General features: G+C 47.8%; 1 protein-coding gene across 1 annotated transcript in view; it reads left to right on the forward strand.

Annotated features, from left to right (window-relative positions):
* The first annotated feature begins 1,703 nt into the window (after window positions 1–1,703).
* Window positions 1,704–17,540, forward strand: part of TGFBRAP1 (transforming growth factor beta receptor associated protein 1) — a 44,125-nt gene continuing 28,288 nt past the window's right edge. The window contains exons 1-2 of the mRNA XM_022599071.3: window positions 1,704–1,775; window positions 15,810–16,510. Coding sequence (XP_022454779.1) covers window positions 15,823–16,510 — 688 coding nt within the window. The 5' untranslated portion in view covers window positions 1,704–1,775; window positions 15,810–15,822. The remainder of the gene's footprint in view (window positions 1,776–15,809; window positions 16,511–17,540) is intronic.

Here is a 17,540-nt window from a genome sequence, read left to right on the forward strand (position 1 = left end):
ATTATTTCTGAATTACCTCCTTTTACTCCCCTTTTTCGTTAACACGTTTGCACTCCCAGATTGTTTAAAGCAGAACACAAATATTCCATAAACCATTCAACCAACAAAACTTAATTTTATGTATAAAAAATTTTATGGTGTTATTGAGTTCTGGGTTCTTATCCTTGCTCTTTTCTTCCATGGAATTTGGGAGAAGCCTTTCACTTCTCTTTGCGTCTGTGAATTCGCGTGTACAATGCAGAAATCAGTAGTGCCTACTTCCTAAGGGTATGGCGAGGCTTAGATGAGATCACTGCAGTAAGCCCCTTAGCCCAATGTCCAGCTGGCAGTCAGTAGGTGTCACCTCTGCACCTAATCTCATGCCAGGCCATGGTAGAGCGCTGAAATGAAAAAGCGCAGAGTGGATTCAAGCTCCCGCTGGGCCAGTGATGAGCTGATGACCAGTCACTTATTCTCCACAGGCCTGGGCAAAATGAGACGGCTGTAGTTACTCTGGTGTTCTCCAGCTCCCTGGCTGCACTAGACTCGGGAGTCCATTCATTGCCACTTGTCCTTGAAGCACACATAGCTGTACACTCTGGGAAACCCCTTCCCCACCTGGAGGCTGGGCCAGTGATACTGGATCCATTGGGTCAAGGGCTGAAGCACTGTCTGGGGCTGGGGCACATGTGTGGCCATGAACTCAGAAGGGAAGGGTGTAAAAGGCCATAGAAGATTAATTCCTGATGGTTCTTTATTTCCTTCATTTAAGTTTTTTTGGGGTGGGGTCATTTGTTTTTCTCCATTTGAAGCAGAGGACCACAGAGTAGAATCTGGTATGACTCCTGGTTCTGGAGGACGGTTTTATTCTGTAATCCCCAGGGGCTGGAGGAAAGCTGGGACCTCTAAAGTCAGGGAAAATCATTGAGAAAATTGGGCTTTTTATAATTTATGCTGATAGTTGAGCACTGACAGCTCTGGAGGGAGTTTTCTAAGTTTTTCATCGTAAAACTGGATTTTGACTATATATTGAAGAGAGGCGCATGGATTGTTCGTAACCTAGGAGTCTTCACTGTGGCTTGACCCAAAGGAATAGCTATTGATGGAATTTCCTTAAGGAGTGGGTAAACTAGCCCCAGGACTCCCTGCTTCAATACGGACACCTTGGAATACACTGCCCCTGGGGCTCGTGGCTAGCGGTGGGCCGGAGGCGGGCGGCTCATGCCCGGCACTACATTTCGGTTCCAGGGGGGCCACCAGCAGCCGTCCACTCCTACAGCCCGACTTCGTCAGGTGGCAGCGCCGTCCAGCCCTTCCCAGGAGTGATGGATGGGTGGATGGATTCATTCATTCCTTCAGCAGGTGCACTGCCCAGCGCCGTCGCGGTGCTAGAAGCAGGGCGGCGAGCGAGTCCGGCAGGCCGCGGGGGAGGAGAAAGCGCGGCCCCGACAGCTGCAGCCTCGCCGCGTTACCGACCCCGCCCCGCGCCCGGTAGGCTCCGCTCGAGCGCCCGCGGGGATCGGCGCGTCTCTCCCCGGACCCCCGAGGCAGGCGCGCCGGGAACCCTGCAGACCCCCGGCACCTGAGGCCGGAGGGGCGTTCCCCTCCCCGTAGCCCGGCCCGGGGCGGGGTCTGCAGGCGACGCGGGGCAGCAGGCCGGACGGGGCCTGGCGCTCCCGCCCTCGGCCGTCCACGTGACGGGAAGCGGCGGGGCCGGGCTGGAGCCGGGGCCGGGGCCAGGGCCCAGGAGCGCGCAGCCCGGGGCGCGGGGCCCGGAGCAGCCGGAGCGCGGGCCGGTGAGCGCGGGGCGCGCAGGGAGCGCGGGGAGGGTGGGGCTGGGGTCGGCAGGGGCTGGTGGGCGGCGGCCTGCGGGCAGGTGCGCGGACAGGTGCGCGCAGGCAGGTGCGCGGGTGGTGGGCGCGCGGCGCCGGGAGGGGGCGGCTGTGCGGCTGCGCGCTTTCGGGGCAGGGAAGACCCGAGACTTGGTCCGGCTTTGGGTGGGCTTTCGCTGTTCTGGAGGGAGGAGCCCGGCGGGACGACACCCCGTGCCCCTCGCCCGTCTCCCCTCCACCCTTGCGTGCGATGGTTTTGTCGCTGTGCTTGACGTTTCCTGGAGCTCGTGGGATTTGAGGGTGCAGATTCCGGGCCACATTCGGGCCTGTTTGGCCTGTACTGGGAGACGGGGCAGGGGTGCGATGGGAGGAGGGGAGATCTCGCCCCTGTTCTCCCCTGGGACGGAGGTACGGGTGGAAGGAAGTTGAGTTCTCCGCTTCTCGTCTCCTGTGTTTTAAGGGGTGGCTTTCAAGACACAAGCTCCCGCCTGCGGTTGCCCGCACCTGCCATTGCTTCCGCCACGGGCTGCTGGGTGACCATCACCCCCCAGGCCCTACCTGGCCGCTGGAAATGGGGGTTCACACAGCGCCTCTTAATGCACACGGACTGTACTGCGTGCTGGGGTCCCAACCTGTCGGATCAGGGTTCCATCCTTGAGGAAGCTCTTGGGGAGGGCAGGCAGCCGCGGGGACAGTGGTGGCAGGTGAAGACCTGGGGAGAATGTGTGAGGAGGGTCCGCTGTGGTGTGAGCTGGCAGACCCTGGCCCAGAGCTCACGGCTGGAGGCGCCCCCCGAGCCCACTACCCCTCCTCTGGCCGCGCTTCTCTGTTGGTCAGCCGGAAACTCCAGCCCTATGGTCGGATAGGAAGGAACATCTGGCCAGCTGCTTCCTTTTCTTTTTCCTTCCATTTCTGACAGCCACACAGCCTCAGTGGTCACCGAAGCGGCCTCTGATGTGTGGCCCTAGAGGCCGTCTACCGCTAGCCTTCTCAGGCCCCATTCCTTTGTGAAAAGGGGCCGTGCTGCTCCATGGCGGTGGTGGGCGTGGAGCTGCAGGTTCAAACCCAGGGCATTCACTGGACGTTCTGAGCCTCATTTTCTTCAATCAAAATAGGGGGAATATGAGGAAAGATACATGCATTCCAGGAAGAAAATGTGCATTGGGCACAGAGCCTGGCACTTAGTAGGTGCTCGATGAATTATTGTTACTAAATAAAAGCGAGGATGTGGGGTGGTAGCTGTCTCAGCTCTGAAGTCCGTGGTGTTGGCTCTGAGTAACCGTTAACCCAGTGAGGGCTCTCCTCTGGGGTGAGACTCCCCGGGGGCTCTGAACTCCAGTTTGCTGTGCACATTTTACAAAGACACGGGGGACAGGTGTGGTGCTAGCCCTCGCCTTCAGGTACGTCCTCTGCCTTTTCTCTTCCACTCAGACGGTGAACAGCAGTCCTTGGGTCCTACAGGTGGAGGCAAGTTGCCGTCCACTGCGGACTCCCAGGACGCTCCAGCCTCTGCCTAACCCTCCAGTGACAAGGATTTTTGTCAGGAGCCTGTTCTTCCCTCAGGCAGCTCCAGTTGACAAGTTTTAAAAGCACGGAGCTCACTGTTTAAAAAACGTGAAATTTCCAGGCCTGATTTGCAGCTAGCATTTCTGTTCATAAAAAAAAAGTAGTTATTATGGTTTATTCCTTCACGCTAATATTAAAATTTTGTGATCCTTTAAGAAAACTCGAGGAAATTTGACTTAACGAGTTAAGCATCTTCGTCTTGGTCTCAGTTCTCATTAGAAATACATTAGTCATTTGTGGTAGCCAGGTGTTTGTATACCGCCTGACAATTTGGCCTGTGCTTTATAACTTATCTCCTCTGTGGCAAACCTGACCCATTTTTCTTTCTTAAACAATACTGTACTACAAAATGGACGTAGAAGTAACAAGTTAATTTGGGGCTACCCCGAATGAGCTGGAGTGCCCCTTGCAGAAGGGCAGGAGTAGTCATTGAGCGTGTTGTGAAATCGTGCACATGATTTGAGATCAAGATCTTTTGATAGTCAAGTAGCTGCTGTTGGGTAAATTAAAGATTCAGGAAAAATAACATGTGGAAGAGGACAATTGCCTAGCATCCAGTAGGCCCTCAGTGATTCTTATGATGGTTTGAAGGTCCAGTATTGAGGAAGACGTTACAAAGGAAATGCCTGGAGATCCACACTCCCCCTCTGCTCTTTTCCGCCTCCCCTGCCCCGCCCTTCCCAAATCCCTGCTTGTTATAACTGCTGATGTTGCTGTTCCAGGACGCATATGATATATATACACAGAGACACGCAAATGCATGTATGTTGTATGTGTATATATGTATGTGTACATACACTTGTGTGTGTATATTTACATATATACGTATTTAAATAATTCTGATTAGTATTGCCCAGGAAAACGGTCCCAACTATGAATAGTTACGTATAGGTATGTACTGGGAAACGATCAAGATGACAAGTTGGTTGTTCGGCCTTAGCTGTCTTTTTTCTTCTGTTTTAAGATACTCTTTCAGGTCACTGAAACAGGTTTATTGTGATGTAACTAGCCTTATAATATCTCTGTCACATGAGTGCAAAAGAGAACATTAAATGGTCATCCAGTGGTGTCCTGATTTTCAAAAGGGGGAAAAGTTGTCTTTGGTGCAGGTTGGTAAATGTGTTGTCGATTCCTGGCGGATTTCAGGACCGGGTCGCTGAGCAGCCGGCTGTGAGAGCTGAGAGAAGCACAGGGGCAGCATGGGCTGCAGTCCCTCAGAACAATTGACGCCACAGAAACGTGTGTCCCGTTTAGATAAGATTACCGGGCTAGCGGAGAAACGTGTGCGCGTGTCACTCTGTATCTGAGGTTGAGCAAGGCGGTGCTGACTGCACTCCATTTGGGAAGAAGCGTTTATTTGTGACACAGGTTGTTTAGGGGGCGTGGGGAGGGGGCGAGGCGTTTGGCCACAGAGAAACGTTAGAAGGGAGGGTGAGGCGGGTCCTGGGGGCCCTCTTCTAGCCTCGGGATGGAAAGCGAGGACCTACTGCTGAGGGTCCCCCGGGGAGGGCCTCACACCATGGTGCCCCCCGTGTCTGGGGTTGTCTGAGTTCTCTTCGGGGATCCGAAGTCACACTCGCCCCCTTTGGTCAACGCAGTAGGAAGAACATGGCCTTGGAGTCAGAAGCAGAAACGGGGCTGAAGTCCCAGTTTCTTCACCTGCGGCTTTGTAGCCTCTGTGTCCACAGTGACACCCGCCTCTCGAAGCGAAGCATCTGTCCAAACCCAGGGCCCAGGGCCGCAAACAGCTGGTGCCCATCCTTCATCCAGACTCAGAGTGGCCTTGAGCCCGGGGTGGGCAGTGTGGTGCAGTGGTTAGGGCCCCGCTCTCCGTGGTCCTTCAGCCTGTGAGAGCTCCATCTCCCCCTGCGGAGTGACGGGAGTGCTGGCCTGGTCGGCCACCGCGGTGAGCTGGAAGAGCCCGCTTGATCCGGAGCCTGGCACGTGAGGAGCATCGCAGGGGTTGTGGCTCCCCTAGGATACTGTTATCACTACCCTGTCCTCCACAGGAGCCAGAGAATAGCCCAGAGGGAGCATGTCACCCACCCAGATTCAAGAAGGGGACAGGCCCAGAGGCTTTAAGTGACTTGCCAGGAATACACTCTGTTCACCTGAGTCCATCCCAGACTTTCCCGGCTACCCTGGTCCAGCGTCTGCTCAGTCTTTTCCCTGGGTCCACGAGAAACTGGCCCCGAGCTTGCTTCTTAGCCTCCATGGGAGAGAGGCCAGGTGACCTGCGGTGTTGTGAGCCCTCCTTTCCGGCCCCTCCACTCAGCTCCGTCCTCTGGGCCTCAGCTGTTTCTCCTGATCTTATGGGACCAACGTGATAACCTGTTGGCATGGGGTTGAAAACAGCCGGTGAAACTTGGGAGGCTGTGTATGTCCCCCCACCCCCGGCCCTTTCCTGGAACGTGAGAATGTGTGACAACTTTAATTCCCTTGTAGGTTTGATATTTTCAGACCTGATTTCAGTAGAACTGCTATTTTCAGTTTTCCCAAAGATTTCCCCCTTCTAGAGTATTGGTATCTCAGGTCTTTATAAATGCGTTTACCCAGGTTAATCGAGAAACTTCTTACGAAACTTTTTTCTATGAAAGTCTGTTGTTAAATGGCAAAATAAAAATTTTTTTTAAGTTGCATTTGTAGAAATACTGTAAATGACAGGCAGATTCAAGGATTGCAAGCTCTCTTACAGCTAACGCCTGAACTCCTCTGACCAGTGGCAGGCTCTCGGAGGGTCTCTGCCATGCTCCCTGGGCCCACTTCCAAGACTCTGACCCCCAGTCAGAGTCTTTCTTTGTTTTTCAATTTCTTGGCCGCACCCTGCGGCATGCAGGATCTTAGTTCCCCAACCAGAGATCAAACCCGTGCCCCCTGCGGTGGAAGCGTGGAGTCTTAACCACTGGACCACCAATGAAATCTATTTTCTGATGAATGGTTTCCATCCCTTGAAACGGTGCCCAGGGAGTGGTTTTTGCCCCCGATCCCTTTTGACAACTGGTGGGTTTGTAGAGCACCTCACGTGCTTGCAGACGTAGACATGGCTTTCCAGCTCAAGTGCCTGAGGAATTCAAGGATTCAGAACTGAATGTAGCTAATAAAACAAGTGACTGATGTGGGATAATACGAATAGGTTAATGACTGTAACTTCTCTTTATAAGTAAGAGGGAAGGTTGGCCAAGTTTACATTTTTAAGGGTTTCGCATCTTGTGATCAGTTTGGAGTTTATCTTTTAGGCAGTGGCACACTTTCCGAAGCGCTTTCAGGGGGGTGATGACGTGATGTTTGAGATGTGAGGTCCATGGTCCTGCCCATCTTCCTGTGTTGGCTTAGAATCAGGCCTGGCTCTGGTCCAAACGTTAGAATGACCATTTGATCTCTGTTCACTTATAAAGGACTATCAGAAAATTTTAAAAAAATGTAAAATGGGACAGTAGCAAATCTGCCTTTAGGTAAAGTGTCCTTTTTAAAATGTAGGTAAGAATTAATCTTTAGCTGGTCCATAGGGAAGCACCTCCTGTGATAGGGCTGTGATACCCATTGATGGGTTTTTACCTCTAAAGTGATACATCTCTGATGCACATATGCTGCGTAGGGCTCTATAGGGTTTGTTTTATTTTAAAGTGTTGATGTAATCCTCAAATGTGTGATTCTTTGCAGACACACAGGATGCCATGCCCATCTTAAGGCTGTTCTCATATAATGTGAACGTTCTGTGACAGGAGGTAACAGTGTCCTTTGGTTCAAGAAAAGTAATTATTGGCGAGGATCCCATCTTAATAAACAGCACTTTGTCATAGCATTCTTTTAGCAGGATATATTTATTTCTGGCTCAGATCGGGAGTCTATATGTATATATATATTTTTTTCTTTGTTTAATCTTGTAACCTTGGGTCTACGAGTGTCCTTCTGCGTCTAGATAATCTTTCTACCTCAAACATTGCTTTTATTCCATGTTTATTCTTTCTGCTGTGACTTTTACCTGCGGCGTGGAGCATTTCCATTGCTCCAGGTTCTTGCAAATCCCCAACGTCATAGGACTTCAGAGGTGTTGTCCACTTGACGGATATGCAGCGAAGTCTCCTTGTAGCTGCAATTCGCAATTCCAGGTAGTTCTACAGGTTAATCACTCCTCCACGGCTGCTGGCCATTCACGTCTCCGCTTCTGTGAGAAGCCGGATCACCTTTTGCCCGGTCTTCTGTGAGATTCGTGTTATTTTCTTCCCGTGCGAGTTCTCTGGACCATCCGGGCGTGTTTTCGTCAGACGTGTGAGGTCAGCGTCTTCTCCCCCATCCTCATGTTTCTTCATCTTAACTTTTCACTTTCTTTTTTTTTTTTTGCGGTACACGGGCCTCTCACTGCTGTGGCCTCTCCCGTTGCGGAGCACAGGCTCCGGACGCGCAGGCTCAGCGGCCATGGCTCACGGGCCCAGCCGCTCTGCGGCATGTGGGATCCTCCCAGACCGGGGCACGAACCCGTGTCCCCTGCATCGGCAGGCGGACTCTCAACCACTGCGCTACCAGGGAAGCCCAACTTTTCACTTTCTTGATGGTGTCTTTTGAAGAACGTAGGTTTTACATTTTAACGTGAATAAATTTATCTTTCTCCCTAGGGTTTGTGCCTTTTTATCTTATTCTAGAAGTTCTTCCCTACCTTAAGGTCATTAACATAGTTTTCCCCTATTTTCTTCTCAAAGTTTTAAAGTTATGCCTTCCAAACTTAAGACTCTTCATCCATCTGGAATAGTTCTGATGTACGGTATAACGTAGGACTCTGGTTTATCTTTTTTCTTCTGTGTGGATATCCAGTTGCCCAGCACTGTTTACTGAGCAGGTGAGTGCTCTGTATACACCCCGTGACATGCAATGCCACCTCTGCCATATTTCTAGGTTCCGTATATGCACGGTCTGTTTCTGAGCCCTCGGGTATGTTCTCTTGGGTTCGTTCTGTACCAGCACCACATTATCCCAATAGCCATCACTTTATATTTCATCTTATCTGTTGAGTCAAGTCCCCTTACCTTACCTTTTTCAGAAGTGTCTTGCCTTTTTTGGTCCTTCTCTGCATATGAATTTTATAGTCTTCATGTTGAGTTATACACACACACACACACACAGATACACACATATATACCTGTTACAATTTTATTGGAATTGCATTTTTTTCTCTGGGTCTTTTAGGGGCAAGTTTGCTTTTTGTGGAAGCAGAATTTGCATACAGTAAAATACGCCGAACCTAAGCGCACAGTTCAGTGAATTTTGACAAACCCATACACCTGTGCAACCAATGCCTCAAACAAGACGTAGGATATTTGTGTCACCCCAGAAAGTTCCCTTGTGTCACCCCTTTGCTTCCAAAGTAACCACTGTTCTGACTTCTATCACTATAGATGAGTGTTGCCTGCTTTTGAACATCATATACATGCAGACACACGTATGTGTATGGTTTCTTTCATTCAGTGTTTTTGAGGTTCATCCATGCTGTTGGCTTTAGCGGTGGTTTATCCTTTTTATTTCCAAGTTGTATTCTGCTTTGTGAATACTCCACGTATGGGTACAAATGGGTAAAACTGAACTGTTTCCTGTTTTGGGCTATTATGAATAAGGCTGCTATGCACATTCTTGTACAAGTCTTATTGTGGGTGTTGGCATGTACTCTGGAGAAATGGAAACATTAAGAGCGGAACTGCCGGGTGACAGGATATATGCATGTTTAACTTTGTAAAAGACCACCAGATTTCCAAGGCAACAGTACCATTTTATCCTCCTTCCAACAAAGTATGAGATTTCTAGTTGTCCTTTATCCTCATTAACACTTAGTGTTGTCAATCTTTTTTTTTTTTTTTGCGGTACGCGGCCTCTCACTGTTGCCGCCTCTCCCGTTGCGGAGCACAGGCTCCGGACGCGCAGGCTCAGCGGCCGTGGCTCACGGGCCCAGCCACTCCGCGGCACGTGGGATCTTCCCGGACTGGGGCACGAACCCCTGTCCCCTGCATCGGTAGGCGCACTCTCAACCACTGCGCCACCAGGGAAGCCCATGTCAGTCTTTTTAATTGTCGCCATTCTAATAGGTGTGAAATGGTATCTCATGGCTTAAAATAGATTTCTCTGATGGCTAATAATGGTGAACATCGTTTCACGTTCTTATTGGTCATTCACATACCTTCACTTTTGAATCTTTTTCCCATTTAACAACTAAAGTTGTCTTTGTATTATTGGTTGGTGGGAGTTCTTATATATTCTGGAGAATGAGCCCTTTGCCTGATATGTATATCACAAATTTTTCTCCCAGTCTGGGGCTTGGCTATTCATTTCCCTAATGGTGTCTTTCAATGGATACACATTTTAAATGTTTATAAAATCCAGTTTATTACCTCTTTTTCTTTTCTGGTTAGTGCTTTTTGTATCCTAAGAAATCTTTATATACCCCGAGGCCCCAAAGATATTCTTCTACCTTTTCTTCTAGAAGATTTATAGTTTTAGCTTTTGCTTTTAAAATAATTTGATGCATCTCAGATTAATTTCTGTACATGGGATGAGGTAGGGGTAATTGAGGTTAATTCTTAACCCCATTGAAGGTTATCCACATGTTCCAGTGCCATTGATGGAAATGATTTTACTTTCCCCACTGAATTTCATTGGTGCCTTTGTCAAGAACCAATTGAATACATATGTGTGGGTCTAATTTTGGACTTTCTCTCCTGTTCCATTGATCTATTTGCCTATCTAGATACCTTAATTTGTCCAGTTTTATAGCAATTGCTGAAATCAGTGTAGGTCCTTCAACTTTGTTCTTTGTTTTCAAGATTGTTTTGACTATTCTAGGTACTTGGATTACCATTTAAATTTTAAAACCAGCTTGTCAATTTCTGCAGAAATGTATGCTGAGATTAAAAATCAGGTCTTCCTTAATATCTAGCAATAAGATTTTAAGATTTTCTCCTTGAAGTTCTTACACGTCTTTGCTAGACAATTTCTTCATACCTTAATTTTTTTATACTACTGTAAATGTCCTTTATTCAAGATTAAAATTTCTAATTGTTGTTTGTGTGTAGAAATGAAGATTACTTTGGTATACTGATTTTTTTGATTAAAGGATATTTCTAACCTTTTATTAATTCTAATAGATTATTTGTGAGTTTCCATGCAAATGGTACTGTCACCTGTAAACAATTATAGTTTTATGTCTTTGTCTTCAATTCTTTGTAACTATTCTTTTTCAACTGGCGAAGACTTCCATTACAATGTTGACTACCAATGGTGTATTAGTTTGCTAGGGCTGCCGTAACAAAGTACGCTAAACTGGGTGGCTTAAGCAACATAAATTTTTGTTGTCCCACAGTCTGGAGTAGAGAAGTGTGAGATCAGGGTGGTGGTGGAGGTGATGCCTCCTAAGGACTCTGAGGGAGAATCTATTCTAGGCCTCTCCCCGAGGTCCTCACAGCCTTGGGTGTTCCCTGGCTTGTAGATAGCCATCTTCTCCCTGGGTCTCCACGTGTCCGTCCTCTACGTATGTCTGTCTTGAGTCCAAATTTGCCCTCTTTGTAAGGATACCACTCATATTGGATTAGGGTCCACCCTAATGACCTCATCTTAACTTGATTATCTGTAGGGACCCTATTTCCATATAAGGTCCTATTCACTGGTAATGGGAGTTAGGACTTTTTTTTTTGCGGTACGCGGGCCTCTCACTGTTGTGGCCTCTCCCGTTGCAGAGCATAGGCTCCGGACACACAGGCCCAGCGGCCATGGCTCACGGGCCCAGCCGCTCCGCGGCATGTGGGATCTTCCCGGACTGGGGCATGAACCCGCGTCCCCTGCATCGGCAGGCAGACTCTCAACCACTGCGCCACCAGGGAAGCCCGGGAGTTAGGACTTTGTAACATACTTGGGGAGATATAATCAACCCACAAGAGATGATAAGGGTCTTGTTCCTTCTTTTACGTGTTTTCTCTTTTAATCTTTAAATGTGCTCAGTTAAACTTGGCAGATTTTATTACCTTAAACCAATATTGCATGCCAACTTATTCATATTGTGTTCATATATATATATACACACACACACATATATATGTGTTGCTTGACTCAGTGTGCTAACATTTAATACTTTTGCATGTTTATTTATAAGACTGATCTATGATTTTCCTTTTTCCTATATCCTTATCTGGTTTGGATATCAAAGTTATACTTTACACTGGCTTTATAAAATGAAGTAGGATACGTTCCTTCTTTTTTATTCTCAGGAAAATGTATTGTGTAAAATTGGAATTATGCGATTGCCAAAGGTCTGGTAGAACTGTTAGGAGATCCATCTGGACCTGGTGCTTATTTTATGGGACAGTGTCCATGAAATCAGAGTATAGCCCGAGGTCTTGCATTGTGTAAATGCATCAGCTCTCCCAGGCTCAGCCAAGTGCTACGAAGAGAAGTAGGGCCTCTAGAAGGCTGTTGTAACAGTTCTTCAAGTAAAGAACACAGAAAAACATTTTTGAAGCTTATGGGTAATCTCAAAATCTGCTGCCCAGCTCTCTGTGTAGCAGCAAGAAGGGACTTATTGAACTGAGGCTTCCTAGGAAACCTAAAGGGACCTAGGAAGTTGCCAAAGCAACAGGTTCTTTTGACAGTGGCTTCAGGTGTAACTACAAGATACTGTGTACATCTGTAGAAGAAAACTAGTATTTTTACATTAACATTTTCAAAGACACTCAGATTCTGATTATCACTAGTGGTGGTGTGTATATTCTTAATTTGGTGGAAAGTAATCACTAATATTTAAATTTTGGCCCTTAGCACACATGTTGCTTTATACTGTTACTTGTGTAGTTTTCTATTATGTCCTTAATGAGATTGGGAGACTCTTGGGAAAGGCACAGTGTCTTGTAACTTTTTTTGCACACATACAGGTGCTTGTTGAATATGTAATGTTATCTGTTTTTATTGTCCATGAATGTATTAATATTTTTCCCTTTTTTTCTCTAGGTATATATTTTGCAATTTTGAGAACACTGAAATATTGATCTTTTAAATTACAGCCATGCTTTTAAGGTGCAGTTCTAAGAAAAAGTTAGTTTAAATATCAGATCAGTTTGCAATCACACGATAAAGTATGAATTGTACACTTTAGAGAAATTTTTAATCTTATTACCATGTTAAAACCTCTCTGAATTCAGACCTCAGTAAAGTGGACTTAATATAGGGAGGTACAGCCTAAAGTTTATCTTTCTGTGATTCATTATTTTATCCAAGTAAATTTATCATGTGACTAGATCATGGAGGAAATTTTCCTGCTGCTTAAAGGAATAAGTCATTTTTAAGTATCAGAATGTTTAGTGTCAGCTTTCATTTACCTCCATGTAATTCTGTTTTAGCAACTTTGGAGTTTATAATACACTATTGTTGACCTTTGTGCTGTGAATTGGCTCTCCAGGACTTTATCTAGCACTAGATACACACTTGCACGCTTAAACAAAATCTCTCCAACATGCCCCCAGCACCTGGGAACCACCATTCTACTCTCTGTTTTCAGGAGTTCAGCTTTTTTAGACTCCACATATAAGTGAGATCAGTCAGTGTTTGTCTTTCTCTGCCGTATCTCACTTAGCATAACGCCTTCAAGGTCCACGCATGCTGTTGTAAATGGCAGTATTTCATTTTTCTCATGGCTAAAGAATACTCCCTTGTATAGACGTATATGCATGTATGTGTGCGTGTATGTGTGTCCATATATCTCACATTTTCTTTATCCATTCATCCATTGACAGACACTTAGGTGGTTTCCATATCTTGGGTATTGTGAATAGTGCTGCAGTAAACATGGGAGCGCAGAGATCTCTTCGAACTTCTTTTTTCGTTTCCTCTGGATATATACCGAGAAATGGAATTGCTGGATCATATGGCATTTCTATTGTTAATTTTTTGCGGAGCCTCCACAGTGTTTTCCATAGGGGCTACACCAGTTTTCCACCGACAGTATACAAGTGTTCTCGTATCTCCACATCTTCATCAATTCTTGTTGTCTTCTTGGTCATGGCCATTCTAACACCTGTGAGGGGTGTCTCACGGGGGCTCTGATTTGCATTCCCTGGTGATTAGTATCGTTGAGCACCGTTTAGTGTACCTGTTGGCCATTTGGATGTCTTCTTTGAAAAAAAATGTCTATTTAGTTCCTCTGCACATTTTTGATTGGATGGTTTGGTTGTTATTATTATTGATTTGTATGAGTTCTTTATATATTTTGGGTATTAATCCCTTATCTGATATATGGTTTGCAAATATTTCCTCCCATTCTGTAGGTGGCCTTTTCATTTTGTTGATTATTTCTTTTGCTGTGCGGACGATTTTTAGTTTGATGTAGCCCCACTTGTTGACTTTTGCTTGTGTTGCTTGTGCTTTTGGTGTCATAGTCAAAAAATTATTGCCAGTCCAAAGTCAAGGAGCTTCTTCCCTACGTTTTGTTTCAGTTTTACGGTATCAGGTCTTATGTTTAAATCTTTAATCCATTTTGATTTAATTTTTGTGAGTGATGTGAGATGGGGTCCAATTTCATTTTTCTGCACGTGGTTATCCAGTTTTTCCAGCATCATTTATTGAAGAAACTGTCCTTTCCCCATTAAGTATTCTTGGTTCCCTTGTCAAATATTAGGTGATTGTATAAGTGGAGGATTATTTCTGGGCTCTCTATTTTGTTTTATTGAGCTCTGTGTCTATTTTTATGCCGGTACCATACTGTTTAAATTACTATAGCTTTGTAGTATAGCTTGAAACCAGGAAGTTTGATGCCTCCAGTTGTGTTCTTCTTTTTCATGATTGCTTTGGCTATTTGGGTCTTTTGTGATTCCATACAAATTTTAGGATTATTTTTTCTATTTCTGTAAAAAATGCCACTGGAATTTTGATAGGGATTGTATTGGATCTATCGATGGTTTGGGGGTAGTAAGTACCTTTTAACAATGTTAATTCTTCCAATCCATGAACATATTCAATAGGTATCCTTCCATTTGTGTCCTCTTCAGTTTCTTTCATCAACATCTTGTAGCTTTCATTGTACAGGTCTTTCACTTCCAGCCTTTGCTGGAACGCATCAAAGAATTAGGGCTTTGGTCTCTTATGAGGCAACACTTTTGGATACTGGAAGTGAGAAGAAGTCCAGCCAGCCTCCCTCTGACTTCATTAGGCCCTGCAGTTCTCTTTAGAGCTGCATAATCCCCCTCTCCTGCTTGAGGCTGTCAGGGACTACTGGGCGTGAGTCTGCTTTCTGGCCAGTGGAGACATCAGGGAAAAGCCATCTTGCTCATTCCTGCTGCCTCTAACTTTGTGGAGTGTGAAACCAGTGTCCTTTCCGGAGGAAGAAGTAGAAAGCCCAGGGTTAGAGTGTGGGGCAGTCTGTCCTCTGGTGGAAGTAATCCATTAACTGACTTGTCAGTAACCTCACAAATCCACTAAGTACCTCAACTCACCACCTGCAAGCCTTGGAGATTTGCAGCACATCTTTTCTTTTATTCTTTTTGGCCACGCCATGCAGCATGTGGGGTCTTAGTTCCCCAACCAGGGATTGAGCCCACATCCCCTGCAGTGGAAGCGCGGAGTCTTAACCACTGGACCGCCAGGGAAGTCCTGAGGCACGTCTCTACTGCTCCAGAGAACAAGTTTCCTCTGGGAGCCAAATATGGTGCTGGGGCAACGTGCGTACCTCAGTGGGAAAAATGCAAGGGAATTTGGGGTGTGATCCCTGCCTCTGCGTCTCCTGCGAGATGTGAGGGGCAGGAATTAACCACACAATGTAGGTTGCTCTCCGCCATTCACTTAGACACCGAGTCTCGTGGCTGGTGAGGCTCAGGGGAACATCAATGAGGATCACTTTTGCCTTTTTCTGAAGTGTTTTTGTTGCGTTGTCTGTGTGAACAGGTGTGCTTGTCTTCTACCCACAGGTGTGTTTCCCAGGAACAGTGTAAGGAGACTCCCTATAAGTCTCAGCTCTCTTGAGAATGGGCAGGGTGGCACTTCATTAGAGGCACACGTGTGCTCTCCTGCCGGGGTCTCTGTTTGCCTGGTGAGAGGAGACCAAGTGGGAAATTTTTTTTTTTTTGCGGTACGCGGGCCTCTCACTGCTGTGGCCTCTCCCTTTGTGGAGCACAGGCTCCGGACGCGCAGGCTCAGTGGCCATGGCTCACGGGCCCAGGCGCCCCGCGGCATGTGGGATCTTCCCGGACCGGGGCACGAACCCGCCTCCCCTGCATCGGCAGGCGGACTCTCAACCACTGCGCCACCAGGGAAGCCCGGGAATGTTTTCTCTCCTTCACTTTTTTCCAATAGCGTCGAATGATTTCCTTTCCCTGAAATCGGAGCTGGGAATCCACGTATAGTTATGGCGACCAGAAATGGTTCTGCTTGGCCCTCGTTCCTCTAGCTTACGCTTCTTTTCCTCCCCCGCAGGTCAGCCGCGGACATGATGAGCACCAAGGCGTTTGCCCTGGTCCCCGCCGTTGAGCGGGAACAGCTGATGGGCGACAGGGAACGGGTGTCATTGGAGTGTGTGGAGTGCTGCGGCCGGAACCTGTACGTGGGCACCAGCGACTGCTTCGTGTACCACTTCCTGCTGGAGGAGGAGACCGCGCCCGGTGGGTCGGCCACGTTCACGGCCACCAAGCAGCTGCACAGACACCTGGGCTTCAAGAAGCCGGTGAATGAGCTGCGGGCGGCGTCGGCCCTCCACCGGCTGCTGGTGCTCTGTGACGGCTCCATCACCCTGGTCCACATGCTGAGCCTGGAGCCCGTGCCCTCGGGTGCCCGCATCAAGGGGGCCACGGCCTTCGCCTTGAATGAGAACCCGGTGAGCGGAGACCCCTTCTGCGTGGAGGTCTGCATCATCTCCGTCAAGCGCAGAACCATCCAGGTGTTCCTGGTGTACGAGGACCGCGTGCAGATCGTCAGGGAGGTGTCCACTCCGGAGCAGCCCCTGGCAGTGGCGGTGGACGGCCACTTCCTGTGCCTGGCCCTGACCACCCAGTACATCATCCTCAACTATAGCACGGGCGTCGCCCAGGACCTGTTTCCCTTCTGCAGCGAGGAGAAGCGGCCCATCGTCAAGAGGATAGGGAGACAGGAGTTCCTCCTGGCAGGCCCCGGCGGACTGGGTGAGGCGCCTCGGCTAACCTCGCCGACCTCTGCCCGGTCTCCCCGCGTTCCGTCCTTGAATTCACGCTGAGCTCGGAGAGGGAGATTGTGGTTCTGAAAACTAGATACTCGTGCAAACAGAACTGCACGCCCAGCGCTTGCGCAGTTTTCATTAGATTGTTTTGTGAGTGTGGGTTTAATGGAACAAAAATAGGCCGCTCTTAGAATCACATTTCCTTTGTGCTAAAGTAGAGCCTGACGATGGCTCTGGGGAGAGAATTCTACTAAGGGGATAAGTACACAAGGAAGAATCTGTAAGACTTCTCTATAAGATTTTCTCCTGTGGGTGGGTTTCCTAGCGGATTGGTTTTATTCTCCATTCTGAACGGAGCTGAGGGAGCTCACTTAACATGATTTCAAAGGTGGAGGCTCCAAGGGTATGTCCCTGGTTTTCTCTTACTGACTGCGGTTTCGTCCCACCAAAAAGCGTCTAGCAGCTAGTCCTTAAAAGGGCTTGAGCTGTTTGGTGTGGCCTTCCTCATTCTCCACACTGCCTCCTAATGTCACCGGTGGTCATGGTCGTGGATGGTTCATAGTGTGTGTGTCTGGGACAAGCAGGTGCTGAGATGAGCGAGTCTCCCTTAACACCCATAGTCTTTAACCTGTCTTCCTGCCCTCTTATAACTTTGTGATGTCCGTGGCTATGGGAGTAGTGCCTGGATCCTTTAAGTCCCAAGGGGCTGCCGAAGGGCAGCATTCTGTTGCTGTCCATTCCTCCTTCCTGTCGACTGGAACCTTCTGCAAGAGAAGCTTCTCATTAACTTGGTTTGCCCCCAGGATCATCATATAAGAAAGGCAGGAGAAGGTGGTTTTCGGAAAGATGACCCTTCTGTCTTCCCTAAGTGAAGTGTCACCATGAATCATGGATGTAAATGTATGTGGTGTTTCAGTCCATCTGCCCTTGAGGGTGGTTTATTCAGGTTGACTGCAAGCCCCTTCCCCACGCCCCGGGAACTTTGGTATCTTCCTTGCCTTCTGCTGTGACAAGGT

The sequence above is a fragment of the Delphinapterus leucas genome, chromosome 13 (assembly GCF_059928025.1).
Source record: "Delphinapterus leucas isolate spDelLeu-1000000601 "Yukka" chromosome 13, BTC_Dleu_Yukka2, whole genome shotgun sequence".
NCBI lineage: Eukaryota > Metazoa > Chordata > Mammalia > Artiodactyla > Monodontidae > Delphinapterus > Delphinapterus leucas.